At 42.8% G+C, this 17,201-nt stretch overlaps 1 protein-coding gene across 1 annotated transcript in view; it reads left to right on the top strand.

The window, feature by feature from the left end:
• Positions 1-17,201, top strand: part of LAMA5 (laminin subunit alpha 5) — a 226,944-nt gene that overhangs the window by 145,571 nt on the left and 64,172 nt on the right. The window contains exons 33-41 of the mRNA XM_087720561.1: positions 835-950; positions 3,633-3,841; positions 6,925-7,129; positions 8,191-8,335; positions 10,340-10,480; positions 11,729-11,890; positions 14,608-14,709; positions 14,802-14,885; positions 16,778-17,008. Coding sequence (XP_087576687.1) covers positions 835-950; positions 3,633-3,841; positions 6,925-7,129; positions 8,191-8,335; positions 10,340-10,480; positions 11,729-11,890; positions 14,608-14,709; positions 14,802-14,885; positions 16,778-17,008 — 1,395 coding nt within the window. The remainder of the gene's footprint in view (positions 1-834; positions 951-3,632; positions 3,842-6,924; positions 7,130-8,190; positions 8,336-10,339; positions 10,481-11,728; positions 11,891-14,607; positions 14,710-14,801; positions 14,886-16,777; positions 17,009-17,201) is intronic.

Raw genomic sequence — 17,201 nt, 5'->3', positions numbered from 1 at the left:
CAAGGAATTTTTCTGGCATATGAAATCAGTCAGCTGCCCTGTCTGGATCTGTCTGCTTCCTGTGAACCTGATTTTCTAGCTTCTCTGCTGGAAATTCAGTTTATCTTAAAAGTTAAGCACACAGTGATTAGGAAATTGATCATTGCTCTAGCACAGGGGTGTCAAACTCAAGGCCCACAGGGGTGCTTAGATCTGGCCTACAGGGCCACCCTGGAAACAGCGAAAGAGCAGCTCGCAATGACTCTGCCAGCAAAAATGGAGCTCCTGAGAAATGGATGGAAACTAATCAAGGAGAGAACCAACCTAGAATTAAGGAGAAATTTCCTGACATTGAGGACAATAAACTGTGGAACGACTTGCCTCCGGAGGTTGTGGGTGGTCCAAACTGGACGTTTTTAAGAAGGAATTGGACAACCATTTTTCTGCAATGGTATAGGCCCTATACCATTGCAGAAAAATGGTTGTCCAATCCCTTGTTAAAAACCCTATACTACAGGGTCTCCTGCTTGAGGAAGGAGTTAGACTAAAAGACTTCCAAGGCTCCTTCCAACTCTGTTCTATTAACTCCAGACTAAATCCTGAATTAACACAAATAAAGCTTTATGGTAATTGTCCATTGTTCGATCTTTGTCCAAGAAGAAGGCTTGGAAAATCTGAGCAAAACAGTTTTCAATCTATTCATGTCAAAGATATTGAAGTACATTATGTGTCTCCCACAGAGTAGCATTAAAACAGGCAAAGAGCAGCATTTCTGTAGGAAGTTCGGTTTTTAAATAAGAAGCCACACTTTTGGATAATTTGAGTAATTGGAATTTTTTAAATGGTTATTTATAGGATTATATCCTTGTGGTTCCTGAAAGCATTTATGGCTCCAACTATCTTTCGGAAGAACCGCTGGACAAATCCTACGATTTCATCAGCAGCTGCGGAGTCAATGGCTTCTACATCAGGTGAGTTTGCAAATAAGCATCTGGGTTATTCCAATTCTCTAAATTTTAAAACCAATCCCCAGTGTTGGTTTGGAAGCACCCACTAAGAGGTTTTATATGATCTTCAGTTCTTTCATTGAGAGTCCTTCCGAACCAGTGAACAGTTGCATGTGATTCCTCAAACTCCCACAGGCACAAAAATAATTTTAATAGAACTGGGACTTGATTAAAAAAAAAGCAATCCCATAATTAAATTTCCACAGTTGCTCAGGGCTTGATCCTTGCCCATTCAGAGTGATCCAGTCCCACCTTTGTTAGGACCTTGGCTGAAGTTCCTGGATTCTTTGGCCCTTCCACTTGCCCTATCAATAATCTAGACTCAATATATGAGTATGCCAAGATCCCGAGTCTGGATAAGATTGTGGTCTGGGATCTCCCCCACATGAGTCTAATCCAGCTCTTGACAAAAGCTGGAATTCTGTTTCGAGCAAGACCGCATTGGAAACCTATCAACCTGTCAGTCGCGCCTCCTTCAAAATCCAAGAAAGAAAAGCCCCCCCAACCCCATTGTTTTAGAGAAAAGTTAATTTTACTGGATATGAACTGATAGCAATGAAAATAAAGCAGGATCTGAGGCTAAAGGCACAAAATTGTCCATATCAAAAGTTTACCCAAATCCCTCCCGCCAATAACCCCAAGCCGAATGTCCAATCTCCAGCCCCGAGGGTGTCAGGTGGGGTGCATCTTCAGGTGGCTTCATCCATCTGGTATGCAGACACGGTTGGCCTTGACCAGACCTAAACAAGACCATTCTGCATGCGCAGAAGATGGTGAGATCAAAACTCCCTCTTCATTCAGAAACATCTCCTCCAGCACTCTTCCCCTCCCAAATACCGAAACCCCCTCTCCCCCTTTACTACGGCAGTCGATAGCAAGCAAGCGATATAGAGGCTGACACAACCTTTGATTTTACTCCTGCTCTTCTCAGACGGAGCAGAAGTGAATTCTGGAAACAATGTTGTTTTAAATGTGCAAGCCTACCAACATTTCCTTCCTCCAAATACTCTTACTATCTCCTCCCCCTCCGCCACAAGATCCAGTTTAATCCTTCCTGCCTTACGTGATTGGCTTTATTTATTTGATTCAACAGTGTGCTTCTCAGTGGTAAGGCACTCTGAGCATCCTACAATACACTAAGCAAGATAAAAAGATTGTAAGAAGAAGCAATATACAACCCTCCCCTCAGAAAACTGCAAAAAGAAGAACCAGATAAATATCCTCCAAATATCCCACTAACATTTAACATTCAGCAGCTGGATCTCCAGCAAGCCTAACCGAAGGATTTGGAGACCAGCTGGGTGTTTATACCCCTGGGTAATGCCATCAGGATAGGAGCCATATGGATCTCAAGGGGAACCACATTCCCATGGGGAAGAGGCTGCGATGGTGAAGGTCTGCTACCTGGGACATGATAGATGATAGATGACATGATTTACCATATTTTTCAGAGTATAAGACGCACTGGAGTATAAGACGCACCAAGATTTTGAAGAGTCAAATAAAAAAAAAGGTTTTTGCACTCTGCAAACTTCCCCAAAATTTTTCACAAAAACGGCCCTGTTTCCCCCCCCCCCTGCCCCCCCAAAAGGCATGAACAGCCTTTAGGAGACTTGCAGAGTGCTCCTGGGGGGGGTACAAAAAAAAAAGGCATTCATAGCCTTTAGGAGGCTTATAGAGTACTTCTGGGGGTCGGGGGGGGGCAAAACTGAGCAAAAAACAGCCCATTTTTCACTCATTTCTGCCTTCCCCAGCCCCCAGAAGCTCTCTGAAAGGCTCCTAAAGGCTATGCATGGCCGTTTTGGTGAAGGGGGGCGGGGTTTCGGGAGGTTAAAAATGCTGAATTCAGTGTATAATATGCACCCAGATTTTCGGCCTCTTTTTTGAGGGAAAAAGGTGCATCTTATACTCTGAAAAATACAGCAGGCAGGCAGGCAGGCAGGCAGGCAGGCAGGCAGACGATAGATAGATAGATAGATAGATAGATAGATAGATAGATAGATAGATAGATAGATAGATAGACAGACAGACAGACAGACAGACAGACAATGAGAGAGAGAGAGAGAGAGAGAGAGAGAGAGATAGTGATAGATATAGATAGATATAGAGATAGATAGATAGATAGATAGATAGATAGATAGATAGATAGATAGATAGATAGATAGATAGATAGACAGACAGACAGACAGACAGACAGACAATGAGAGAGAGAGAGAGAGAGAGAGAGAGAGAGAGAGAGAGAGAGAGAGAGAGAGAGTTGTTAGTTTGAATTGGCCAGCCAGACATTACCGAAAATAGGTACCATATCTAACAGGATAGGCCAGTCAATAGGTAAATAGACTCAAGAAACTGAGCTTTATCGTATGTATTTAGCTTTCTTAATATCTAGTTTCTGTATTCATTTTATGAGCAGTATTTGAGTATACATTTTACTGTCCTGAAGCGCTCCCTATTTCATTTCTTTCTTGGTCTAGCCTTCGTGCTTGCAAAAAAGCGAACTGTGTGCAATTTTTCAGGCTCCACGTTTTAATTAATGAGTACCCTTAATCTTTACCTTACAAAGAGTAAAATAATTAATAAATAACATTTGTAGACATTGCACTGCATTAAGACCCGGCACAAAACTTTTCCTCTCTCTCTCCGCAGCCCTGTAACTTCATCCAGGTTCTGCCAGGACTCTGCCATCTCAATTTCTCTTTTTTACAACGGGGCCGAACCTTGTCATTGCCATGAGGCTGGCGCTGTCTCGAGCCAGTGTGAGCCTTTTGGGGGCCAATGTACATGCAAGTCCAATATCATCGGCCGCGAATGTTCCCGCTGTGCCACTGGGTATTGGGGTTTTCCCAATTGCCGATGTGAGTATTTGAGCTCATGGGGAGGGAGAGGCATGTGTGTGGGAGAGAGATCATTTTTGTACTAGTGGAGAGTCTAAGGGATATGAACCAGCAGGGTGCTGCAGCTGCCAAAAAAGCCAATGTAGTCTGGGCCAGCATTAACAGAGGGATAAAATCAGGGGTGGGATTCAGTCAGTTCGGAGCGGTTTGGGCAAACCAGATGCTAATTTTACATCTGGTTCGCTGAACTGGTAGTTCCAAGGACTGGTTGGCCCCGTCCACCCTGCTCGGCCCCTCCCAGGAGTCTCCTCATGGCCCCGTTTTAGATGCCAGGTAAGTGCAGGACCCATGTGGAGGATCTGGCAGAGCGAAAAACGGGCCTCTTGGAAGTTCCAGAAGTCTAGAAATGGGCCCATTTTCAGCCTCCGGAGTCCAGGGGAGGACATTTTCGCCCTCATGAAGGCTCAAGGAAAACTTCCAGATCCTGGGGAGGGTGAAAACTGGGCCTCCCAGAAGTCAATCCCACCCCATCCCTGGATAGAATCAAGATAACGTGAAATGTTAATACCACTTTATAATGCCTTGGGAAGACCACTCTTGGAATACTAGATTCAGTTTTGGGCGCCATGAAGTAAAAAAAGATGTTGAGACTCTAGAAGAATGCAGAGAAGAGCAACAAAGATACTTAGGGGATTGGAGGCTGAAACACACAAAGAACAACTGAACAAAATGGTTATGTGTAGTTTAATGAAAACAAGGACTAAGTTTGACAAGAAAGCAGTGTTCCAATACTTGAGGGGGTCACGTCAACCTATTCTCCAAAGCACTTGAAGGCAGAATAAGGAGCAACGGATGGAAATTAATCAAGCAGAAATCTAACCTAGAACTAAGGAGGAATTTGACATGAGTATAATCAATCAGTGGAACGACTTGCCTCCAGAAGTTGTGAATGCTCCAACACTGGAGGTTTTCCAAAAGAGATTGCAGAATCATTTGTCTGAAATGGCGTAGCTGTCTCAGCAAGGGGTTAGACTAGAAGACCTCCAAGGTCCCTTCCAACTCTGTTATTCTGTTATTCTCTTACGTGAGAAGCAACATTGTGCTCATATTTCTAGGCCATCCTTTTATTCCTGTCTGCCGAGAAAAGTTGGGGTTTCACTTCAGGTACTCCATAAATAAATTGAAGGCCGAGAGCAGGTTTGTTAGTTAACTTACCTGCTTTTATTTTAGTACAGGTCCCTAAAGCAATTTTCTTCCCTAGGATCCTTTTAGCAAGCTTTTCAAGAGAATAAATTGGACTGAAAAGTCAATGTGAAATTATCAGAAGCGCACTTGAATGACAAGCAGCTAAAAAAATTGTCTCTCTTTTATTAATATTTTGAGTTGCAGCACAGTGTCCTCAATTAACCACAGTAATTTAACGCAGAATTACAACCATGCTGGTGGTTGTGAGTCACCATGTGACTGTTCCCAACTTTATGGCCTGTTTTAATGACATCGTTAAGTGCGTCTTCATATTACCATTGGACACAGTGGGTGGTTTTTGCGGAAATTGGAAATAAACACTGTTTTCTGGAAAGTACTGTAAATTGTGGCCACATGGCTAGGGATGACCATATGTGCAGTCTGGTTGTTGTGTGACCACAATGTGATCATATGACTGGAGTGTGTGGGGCGTTGTGTGTGTGTGAGGCAGCCATCGGAACTTCGAATATGGATCATAAGTTGCTCTGGGATGGTCTGTCATAACTTCAAATGGTTGCTAAGCAACTAGTCATAAATTGTGGGCTTCCTGTACTCATGAATATATTCATTGTCAGCGTTCCAAATATCATCCAGAATTAAATCAGAGTCCAAGGCATAGCTTTCATCAAAGTTCCAATTTAATAAGAGAACCATGTTGGCACATCTGTGGAAAACCCGAATCTGAAAGCTTCCTGGGTTTTCCACCTAGTTGAAAGTTCATGATCTTGCTCCCACACCCACAAGTCCATCACATGGTCCAATCTTCCTCTGCCACGCTGGCATTTCCACCCATCCACTTCCAGTCAGGTGCAGAGACAAAGAATGACCTTGGGCTTCTAGAAAGGAATGTTTTATTTTGACAACAACACATTCTACTCCTTACTATTCCCCCTCCCAATTACCCCACTAAGGAAACAGCTTAGTAAAATGAGAGAGAGTGTGGCAGGCCAAAGATCCTAAAAGGAATATGACTGCAGGCCTGACATTCATACTTTTAAAAGAGAATTCATTGAAAACCCTATTCGTGGAACATTACAACTGAATTTACAATAATTTACAGGTTGTCCCTGACCTACCACAATTGCCCTCCAGATTTTTCTTGCTAAGCAAAACAATTCTTAAGTGAGTTTTGCCCTGTTTCATGACATTTTTTGTCACAGTTGTTAAGTGAATCGCTGCGGTTGTTAAGTTAGTAACATGGTTGCTAAGTGAACCTGGTTTCTCTATTGATTTTGCTTATCGGAAGGTCACAAAAGAGGATCACGTGACCCCATGACACTGCAACCGTCATTAATATGAGTCAGTTGCCAAGCAGCCAAATGCTGTTCGCGTGACAGGGAGGGGCGGGCGCTGAAACTGTCATAAGTGTGAAAACTGGCCATAAGTCACTTCTTTCAGTGCCGTTGAAACTTCAAATGGTCACTAAAGAAATGGTTGTAAGTCAAGAGCTACCTGTAGTTGTCTAAATTATATATTTAGCGCATTTCATATCTGAACAGGCACTATTCATAGCCTACACGGCAATAGCCCTTAGACTTATATACCGCTTCACAGTGCTTTACAGCCCTCTCTAAGCAGTTTAAAGAGTCAGCCTATTGCCCCCAACCATCTGGCTCCTGATTTTATCCACCTCGGAAGGAGGGAAGGCTGAGTCAACCTTGAGCCAGTCAGGATCGAACTGCTGGCAAGTGGGCAGAATCAACCTGCAATACTTCACTCTAACCCCTCTGCCACCACGTTTCCAGAGCAGCAGGTGGTGTACAAATAAACAAGTTGAGGATTACCCATCCCTCCAACTTAGAAATGAATGTAGTAGTCTGATGGTTCTCTTTCTCATCACTACCTCATTGCACTCCTAGCCTGTGACTGTGGATTTCGCCTGTGTGATGAAGTGACGGGACAGTGCATATGCCCACCACGTACCGTGAGACCAGAGTGTCTGGTCTGTGAGCCCCAAACCTTTGGCTGTCACCCCCTGGTGGGCTGTGAGGATTGCAACTGTTCGAGTTCTGGGATCCAAGATCAGACCGAACCAGGATGTAATATAGAGAGTGGACAATGCCAGTAAGTAGAGATCACGATACGACCCCTGTTTGTTCGTTGCATTTATTTTGCACAATGACAATAAAGACTATACTAAAGCACCAGCTGCATTTAGCCAGCCTATATCACAGAGCATATCCTGCCTTTTGGCTGTGTCGCCGTCTGGCCCACATAAAGTCATTTGGAGGTTAGGAAATAAAATAGCAGTTAGACTTATATGCCGCTTCATAGTGCTTTCAGCCCTCTCTAAGCGGTTTACAGAGTCAGCATATTGCCCCCAACAACAATCCGGGTCCTCATTTTACCCACCTCGGAAGGATGGAAGGCTGAGTCAACCTTGAGCCGGTGAGATTTGAACAGCCGAACTGCAGAACTGCAGTCAGCTGAAGTAGCCTGCAGTGCTGCATTTAACCACTGCGCCACCTCGGCTCTTACAAAATGCAACTAAGCACGGGGCAGGGGGCAGGAGAAGAAGTTGGGTCGGGTGTGGCTGTGCTCAGTGGTGTGTGTCTTCAATCAGCTGGTTATATAGAAAGCTAAAAAATAAGATATGAAATTAGAAAGAGTGCAGAGAAGAGCCACAAAGATGATTAGAGGATTGAAGGCTAAAACATACTGTATGAAGAACAGTTGCAGAAACTGGGTATGCCTAGTTTAATGAAAAGAAAGACTAGGGGAGACATGTTAGTGGTCTTCCATTGTCTAAGGGGCTGCCCCAAAGAAGAGGGGGGGTCAACCATTTCTCCAAAGCACCTGAAGGCAGGACAAGAAGCAATGGGTGGAAATTGATCAAAGAGAGAAGCAACCTAGAACTAAGGAGTTGGATTAACTTGCCTTCCAAAGTTTTGGGTGCTCCCAACAGTGGAGGTTTTTAAAGAAGAGATTGGATAATCAATTGTCTGAAATGATATCGGGTCTCCTGCTTGAACAGGGGATTGGACCGGAAGGCCTCCCAGGCCCCTTCCAACCCTGTTATTCTGTTCCAGCAGTAGTCCTTTGCACTGTTCGTCTTAGCGCTTGACTTAAAACCCAGCCGTAATAATAAACAAAAGAATACAGAAGCTGACCTTTTGTTCTTCCAGATGCAAGCCCAACATCGTAGGACGTCAGTGCGATCTCTGTGCCCCGGGCTATTACGGTTACCCCAACTGCAGGGCTTGTGACTGCCATGAAGCAGGGACAAAGCTAAGCATCTGTCACCCGATCACTGGAGAATGTCACTGCAAGGTAAGTCTGATTCTTGCCTAACTTTGGATTTTGGCCAGATTGCTGTTTGAGGAGCAATAAGAAATAGTACCAGGGCTTGTTATTAAATGTGCATTCGTTAACATATAATTAACTATGATAATAATAATGAAATGATAACCTTAATTAGTAAAAATAACTTGGATATAAATTGTAATTTGGGACTTAGGGAAAAGACCTATAAATTTTATTAATACATTCTTGTTTAGATCTTGCTTTAAAGGCATAATCTCTTTTGGGCCTGATGAGAGGAGAGGTGATATAAATAGTAAATAATTTTTAGTTAACTACAATAATAACAAGGAAATGTTAATGGATAATGTTTAATGATGTGTGTGTGTGTGTTGTATTAGTAAAAGCAAATTGGATATAAGCTTTAAATTGTGAGTTGGGGGAAAAAGGGGGGAGGGATTGCTTAGATATCTTATTAACTGATTTTGTTTCAGAATATGTTATAAAGGTGTAATGTCATTAGAGGTTTATTGAAATTGCGAATGAATGCCAGTAGGTGGTTGTGTCTTTAAATACAAATGATTTCAGATAAAAGCACGTTTAAATAATTGTAATTAAATGAGAATTGGGGTACAGTGATAGTAAAATACATAAAAATTGATTTAAAATTACAATTCAATTTGAATGAAGTATATGTAAGGATTGTGGAAGAAACGCACGAAATGTATTTGTAACCAATCGACACGCTTTCTACAAGATGTAACGAAGGATGATTCTTTTTTTGTGTGTGTTTTTGTTTAATTAAAATAATAAAACTTTTCAAAAAAGAAAAAAGAAAGAAATAAATACTACCAGGACCAGTCCAGATGGTGCCTTCAGTTCACAGCAGCATCAACAGTTATTTTCAAGACAAACCCTGACAACGTCATTTATTTTTAGAGCCAAGAATAGGATGTTCCATCAGCAGAAGGTTCTGTGCCTAAATGTCTAGTTCTAATTGTTACTGTCGAGCACAAAACCTACCATTCTTCAGAAACACCCCTTTAGGAGCAAAAATGGTGCAAGGTGTGGCATTCCCTTAGCTTCCATACCGGTTTGCAAATGTGAGCGTGCACGCTTGCTTCTCTCATACGCGCCCTGTCCACGCATGCGCTCAGCCTCCCACACATGCACTTTGGCTAAAACAAGTGTCTAAATGGGAACGCATAGAGCCGGGGTGGGTGGGCAGGACCAGCCGTGATTTTCACTAACCGGTTCAGGCGAACTGATCCAAACCGGCAAAACACCACCTCTATCTGAGGGACCAAAACTTATCAGGAGACATTGGAGGAACTGAACATGCACAGCCTGGAGGACAGAAGTGAAAGAGGAGACTTGATCATCATCATCTTCATTTAACGACTCCATAATCCTTTGAGGGTTGGAGTCTGGGCAACTGAATGGAACTAGCGGAGTGTTTTAAGGGCTGGATGCAGAGGTGGTATTCAGCAGGTTCTGACCAGTTCTGGAGAAATTTTGAGAAGTTCGGAGAACCAGTAAAAATCACCTCTGACTGGCCCCGCCCCCATCTATTCTCTGCCTCCCGAGTCCCAGCTGATTGGGAGGGAACGGGGATTTTGCAGTATCCTTCCCATGCCATGCCCACCAAGCCACGCCCACCAAGCCATGCCATGCCCACCAAGACACACCCACAGAACTGGTAGTAAAAAAAATTGAATCCCATCACTGGCTGGCTGCCCTTCCTGTCGCCAATGCAGAGTTTTGTTCAGCAAATATATTCTCAGTGTGCCCAGAGATAAATATCTGCCTCTACCTAGGATCAAACTCATAGCCTCCTGATTGCAAGGCAAGAGCTCCACCTCTAGGCCACCACACCACTCCTAAAGAGAGGACTATTGAAACCTTACTAAATATACAGTTGCCTTCTGAGAAAGCACCTTTGGAGGATTTAATCAAAACACACTTCAAGGCTCTTCTTTGAGCAAGCCAATGGAGAAAAAAATTGAACTATCTTATTTCTTTTTCAATTTCTAGGAAAACGTGGAAGGCGCAAGGTGTGATCAGTGCCATTTGGGGACATTCTCCCTCGATGCCAGCAATCCTAAAGGCTGCACCAAGTGTTTCTGTTTTGGGGCAACCGATCGGTGCCACAGTGCCGAGAAGTACCGTGTGGAGGTAAATGAGTAGGTGAAGATCTAGGGGAGACTGTCTCGGGAAAGAGAGAGAAAAGAACCACAGATTTAACATATAAAAGAAGGTTAAGAGTTGAAAGCCGAGAAAATCAAGGAAGGAAACTGCTACACAGTAGGAAAAAAATGAGATCGATCTACGAAGTTGTCTGTAGGTAGCATTCTGTTTAAAGTGTTTAACAATGCTATTACTATTTCAAAGAATACTGTCAACGAAACCTCATAGATTTTGCAGCAACCTGTTCAATGTAATAGAAAAGGCACAGTGACCTAGTGGTTAAGGCGCTGGACTCGTTTGACTGGAAGGTTGGCAGTGTAAGATCCAAGGAGTGCATGATGGAGTGAGCTCCCGTTCCTGCCCCAGCTCCTGCCAACCTAGCAGTTCAAAAGCATACAAAATGCAAGTAGATAAATAGGTACCACTTCAGTGGGAAGGTAGCAGCTCTCTGTGCACTTGGGTGTAATAATCCTGCCGGTCACATGACCACGGAAGTGTCTTTGTGTCAACACTAGCTCTCTTGGCTAAGAAACATGGGTGAACACCGCCATCTAGAATCGGACACGACTGGACAGGGGAAACATTACCTTTTTATTCAGTGAAATATTACTGAGCATCAATTCATAACAACCGTTCATAGTCAGCCTGTCTGCCCACCTGTGTCTCCATTTTCTCCATCCACATCTTGGTCTTGAGAGACCTGGGCCATTCTCTTGCACAGGGGGGTCAAACTCAAGGCCTGGGAGCTGGATCCATTCCACGGGATAGTGAGATCTGGCTCGCAGGGCCGCCCTGGAAACAGCAAAGGATTGGCCCGTGGTGTTTCTGCCAGCGAAAATGGGCTCCCGCAAGCGACCCTCCCGAGCTCCATTTTCACTGGCAGAGAGTTGCAGGAGGCCGTGGCAGCCAAAAACATAGCTCGGGAGCCCGTTTTATCTGGGGGGGGACACTCCACAGGCACCCACGGCAGGAGTGACGTTGAGCTGGCCATGCCCACCCTGGCCACACACACATACACACACACCCCGAGGTCAAACACAACCCTGATGCGGCCCTCAATGAAATCTAGTTTGACACCCCTGCTCTTGCACATCAAGAGATGATCACAGGATTAAAGTTGACATGGAGAAGAACCTCAACTGCCCTATTTTAGATGGAATGCCTCAAAAGCCTTAAAAGCTTCTGAGCCCTTCAGCAGCAAGCCTGCATTTACTGATCAAGACCTGTATCTTCTAGTTCACTGACATGAGTGGGTGGACTTTGCTGAGTGGAGACCGACAGGGAGCTTCCACATCAGTCAGTTTGGAAGATGAGACTATCCACGCTGATCTTCGGCAGTTTCCAGATGCTTTCCAGGAACTTTACTGGCATGCCCCCAGTTCTTATCTTGGAGATCAGGTAAGCGATGATGGCCGATAATACAATATTTTTGCCATAATATCCCAGTGTCTTAATGCTCAAAAGCCAAATTCTAATATTTGAAATGATATTTAAATTCCTCAGAATCATAAATTTTTGTCCTGGGTCAACTTACATAATCAAGGAAAAGCTACATAAAACTTTGGGGTTGTTGTTTATTTCTTTAAAAAGTTTTTTTTAATGTATTAATATTGTTACTATGAGATTTTATTAAATTTAGTACGATGTCGCATGTCGCATCGAATCACGTTGCAAGTGGGTGGCTAGATTCGTTGAAAAAAATGGACAAATGCTGGATTTTACTTCTGAAGGGCATAAAAATCCATATCTTAAACTTTTGGGTTTCACTAGATTTTTTGTGATTTTAAAATACTCCGCTTTTCAACTTCTAATTAAAAAGAAAGAAGTCTAGAAATCCATTAAGTTTTCTGCTAAATTTGAAATGGATTGTATTCTTCTATATACAAATTCTTATTTAAAAATAATTGAGATGCTTCTGTCAAAAAATAATTCTACATTATTATTATTTTTTTAAAAATGTTAACATCAAGTGGTTATAAGTACCTTTTCAGTAAGACAAAAATATGGGTCCTGGGTCAAAAGGTAGGACTCTCCTAAGCCCTTTTCTATGTTGTAAAATAGTTTTTATTAAACAATTTTCTTCATTTTGTATCACAATTACAATCTTTACAATGCTCCGGTATCAATATAACTCAGTGATGGCTAACCTTTATGTCCTTGCATGCCGAAAGCATGTGCTTGATATTGTGTGTGTGTGTGCGTGCCCACACACATAATGCAATGCACGTATGACACCACCCATGCCCCCCCTGCACATGTTATTATGTGCAACATAATATACTGCTTTTTTTACAATAATTTCCTCTTAATATACCTAATAAAAATAATGCCAGTTTTAGATCTATTTGTTGTTTAGTAATTTCCTCTAACCATTTTCTTATCTTTCTCCAAAATTTCTTTGCTTTTGGGCATGTCCATCACATGTGGAAATATGTTCATCTCCCCTTTTCTAAAGGGAGGAATATCACTAATTCAAACAAACATATCTTTGCTTTGGCGAGATATGAAACACCCCACCATCCCTTATGGCACTTAATCTCTTTCTTCCTTTTTAAAAAGTTTTTTATTAGATAAACATTAAAAAACATTGGACATAGTGCAACATTTCTGGCATAAACATTTCCATATAGTGATTAAATCTTATAACAATTACATTTCATGTCCATTACATAGGTGTATGTAGTCAGTCAGATCACCTGTCTGTTGATTCTTTCTTTTATCTACTGTATTTTTTGGAGTATAAGACGCACCGGAGTATAAGACGCACCAAGGTTTTGAAGAGGCAAATTTTAAAAAAAGTAGGTAGGGAGAGAGAGAAATACAGTAGGTAGGTAGGTAGGTAGGTAGGTAGGTAGGTAGGTAGGTAGGTAGGTAGGTAGGTAAAGGGATAGAGAGAGAAATAGAAAGAGATAGATAGAGAGAAATACAGTAGATAGGGAGAGAGAGAGTAGGTAGGTTGGTAGGTAGAGGGATAGAGAGAGAGAGAAATAGAGAGAGAGAAAAATACAGTAGATAAGTAGGGAGAGAGAGAGTAGGTAGGTAGGTAGGTAGATGTTTCCAGGTGTATTTATCCATGTGCTGGAGAAGGAAATTGCTGACAATCTGCAGCACCTAAGATTTTGTTTCTGCTGGCACAGCACTTGCTTGATCAATGTAATTCTCATCAATCAGTTAAAGTGCTTTCCAAAGGGGGGGGGATTTTAGCACTCTGCAAACCTCCCAAAAAGGTCCCGTTTTTCGTGAAAATGCGCCCGTTTTTTTAAAAAGGCATGAATAGCCTTGGGAGGGGGGCTTCCAGAGTGCTCCTGGGGGGGGAGCCAGAAAGGAGCAAAAAATGGTCCGTTTTTTGCAAAAGCGGGCCCGTTGTTTGTCAAAAGAAATTGCATGCATAGCCTTATGGAGGTTTATAGAGTGCTGCTGGGGGCTGGGGGAAGGCCTGTTTTTTGCTCCTTTCTGCCCTCCCCAGCCCCTAGGAGCTCTCTGAAAGCCTCCATAAGGGTATGCACAGCCATTTTGGTGAAGGGGCGGGGCTTCAGGAAGCAAAAAATGTTGTATTCAGTGTATAAGACGCACCCAGATTTTCACCTTTTTTGAGGAAAATTACTAATCATAGAAATACATAACCAATTCCTACCTATCACACATTCTTAATACCATATTTTCCATTTCTTAACTTGTCTGTGTTTTTCTGTCCTGACCTTTTCCCCTCATTTCTAACCATTCGTACCATTTATCCCAAATTTCATAATATTCCGTCTCACCCTTGTCTTTGAGCTCTAGTCAGTCTGTCCATGTCAGTATCTTATTTATTATTTCTTGTTCTGAGGGAGTCTCCTTATTTTTCCATTTCTGTGCGAAAACTAGTCTTGCCGCCGTTAAAACAGCGAGATATGAAAGACCCCACCATTCCTTATGGCACTTAATCTCTTTCTATTCATTCCACTATGATAGTCTTACCATCTTAATTTTAAAAAGTACTTTTTTGCATCTGAAAAATGTCACTTAATTCCAATAGAATCCTTGATACAGAAAAGTTTTAAATTATAACTTGGTACTAGGACCTTGAGAACGATTTTAAAATCCTTGTGGGCAACCTATTCTTGCTTTCCATGCAGGTTTCTTCCTATGCTGGCTATTTGAAGTATGAATTGCATTCAGACATTCAAAGGGGTGATGTGTTCATACCGATGGAATCCCGGGCTGATGTTATCCTCAAGGTAGATCTCCCATTCCTCTTGGGTCTTTGATCTAAACGGCATCAGGTCCAACTGTTTTTTCTTTAATACAGATGTTTTTGGTCCTTTCCTAGGGAAACCAAATGAGTATTATGTTTGTTGAAGAGTCGTATCCCGCTCCTGGAGAGGTTTATAAAGGAGAGCTTCAACTGTTGGAGGTAAGTTGAGATTGATAACCCCACGGAGAAGGTGAAAAAACTTCAACCCATGCAACAGAAGTTGCCTTCGGAAATTGTGGGGGCTTCATCATTTGAGACTTTCAAGAAGAGACTGGGCTGTCATTTGTCAGAAATAGTGTAGGGTCTCCTGCTTGGGGGGGGGGGTTGGACTAGATGATTTTTAAGGTCCCTCCCAACTCTGTTAATCTGTTAAGATCAGGGGGTGTTTCTGTTGATTTTAGAAACTTACTTTGGATCAGATCCTATCTGTTCAGGAACATTGCAGAGTGAGGGCCTCAATCTCCATCCTTGTAGAGGTGGTCAAAAAGATACCACTGTGGATGTTACTGAAGATAGTGAAATTTAACGTACATAAGAAATTAATAGCGTATTTTCTGGCGTATAAAATGACTTTTTAACCCCAAAAGATTATTTCAAAAATTGGAGGTGGTCTTATTCGCCAGGTATACCAAAAAACCAAAACCAAAGCAAAAGCAATGCCGCCAAGTAAAAAGCCGCGCCGCCACCAGCGCAGACGCTGGCCTTTCAATCGATAACCTCGGCGCTCCTCTCCTGGGCACGTGGATGGATGAGCGCTAGAATGGCTTAGTAAGGTCTGGCTGGAGGTCTGGAGGAGGAAGGCGCTGAGCTGAAACTACGAAAGCCCGGCAGTGCGGAGGCCTTCAGCTGGCTCGCGGGCGTCTGAAAGTAGGGGGTCGTCTTATATGCCCAGTCACCTTATACGGCAGAATATAGGGTATATACCAGTGTATCATAGAAGTGAGTACACCCCCTCACATTTTGTAAATATTTAAGTATATCTTTTCATGTGACAACACTGAAGAAATGACACTTGGCTACAATGTAAAGTAGTCAGTATACAGCTTGTGTAACAGTCTAAATGTACCGTCCCCTCAAAATAATGCAACACACCGCCATTAATGTCTAAACTGCTGGCAACAAAAGTATGTACTAGGATCATATGTGAGGGGGTGTACAGTTCAGGGTTTTGAACATTCAGTTCTGGAACCAAGTTACTGTTTCAGCACGACCTTTATGCCTAGCAATCAATTCACATTAAAGGCTGTACAAACCTTTAATGGCGGAGGCTGTAGACTTAAACATAAAATACACAATCAGCAGTTCAAGTTTGAAGATCCGGGTTTTTTGCAGATTCTGACATGTTACCTTAAGGAATGGCTTCAGTTGCAACCATATTAGATTCATCTATTTATCTTTCTTCTGTCTGTCCGTCCGTCCATCCATCCATCCATCCATCCATCCATCCATCCATCCTCTCTCTCCCTCTATCTATCGCTCCATCTATATCTTTCTATATCGCTCTGATCTCTGTATCTCTGTCTATCTCCATATCCATCTCTCTCTCTCTCTCTCTCTCTCTCTCTCTCTCTCTCTCTCTCTCTCCCCTCTCTCCTTCTCTCCCTCCCCCTCCCTCTGTCCCTCTGTCCCTCGGTCCTTCCTTCTCTCTCTCTTTCTCTCTCCCTCCCTTCCTCCTCTCTCAACCATGGTGGTCCAATGGTTAGAATGCAGGCTACTTTTGCTGAATGTCGTCTGCCAGCAGTTCGATTCTCACTGGCTCAAAGTGGAGTTAGCCTTCTATCCTTCCGAGGTCTGCAAAATGAGGAGCCAGATTGTTGGGGGCACTAGGCCAATTCTGTAAAACTGCTTAGAGAGAAATGTAGAACCCTGTGAAATGGTATATAAGTCTAAGTGCTATTGCTATTGCTATCTCCCTCTCTCTCTCCATCCATCAAAAACAGATTTCCTGTTAATGGGAAAATTAAGATCCAATGCAGCCCTAATCCGGCTTATTGATGTAAGAAAACCACATTTCTACTAATGTCGTACTGCAACTCAATCTTCTTTCCTAGGGTAATTTTAGACACACTGAAACACACAATCCAGTCTCCAGGGAAGAGCTGATGATGGTTCTGGCTAATTTGGAGCAGCTGCAAATCCGAGCTCTCTTTTCCCCAATTTCGTCCTCTGTGTCCCTGCATCGGGTGATCTTGGAGAAAACCTCAGAGACCGGTGGAAGCATCCCAGCCAATAGTGTGGAATTGTGCCTGTGCCCAGCCAATTATAGGGGAGATTCTTGCCAGGTAAGAAAACTTTTTTCCTCTCAAATTCATGTAGAGCAGTGTTTCTTAACCTCAAACAACTTTAAGATGTGTGGACCTCAACTCCCAGAATTCCTCAGCCAGCACAGCTGGCTGAGGAATTCTGGGAATTGAGGTCCATACATCTTAAAAGTTGCTGAGGGAAATACTGATGCTTAGTAATCAGAGTCCTCAG

This window comes from Thamnophis sirtalis, unplaced genomic scaffold, assembly GCF_051295495.1.
Source record: "Thamnophis sirtalis isolate CommonGarterSnake01/CBP01778 unplaced genomic scaffold, rThaSir2_p1.2 scaffold_7, whole genome shotgun sequence".
NCBI lineage: Eukaryota > Metazoa > Chordata > Lepidosauria > Squamata > Natricidae > Thamnophis > Thamnophis sirtalis.
The sequence above is the reverse complement of the archived record's forward strand: the minus strand, read 5'-3'. Positions and strand labels throughout refer to the sequence as shown.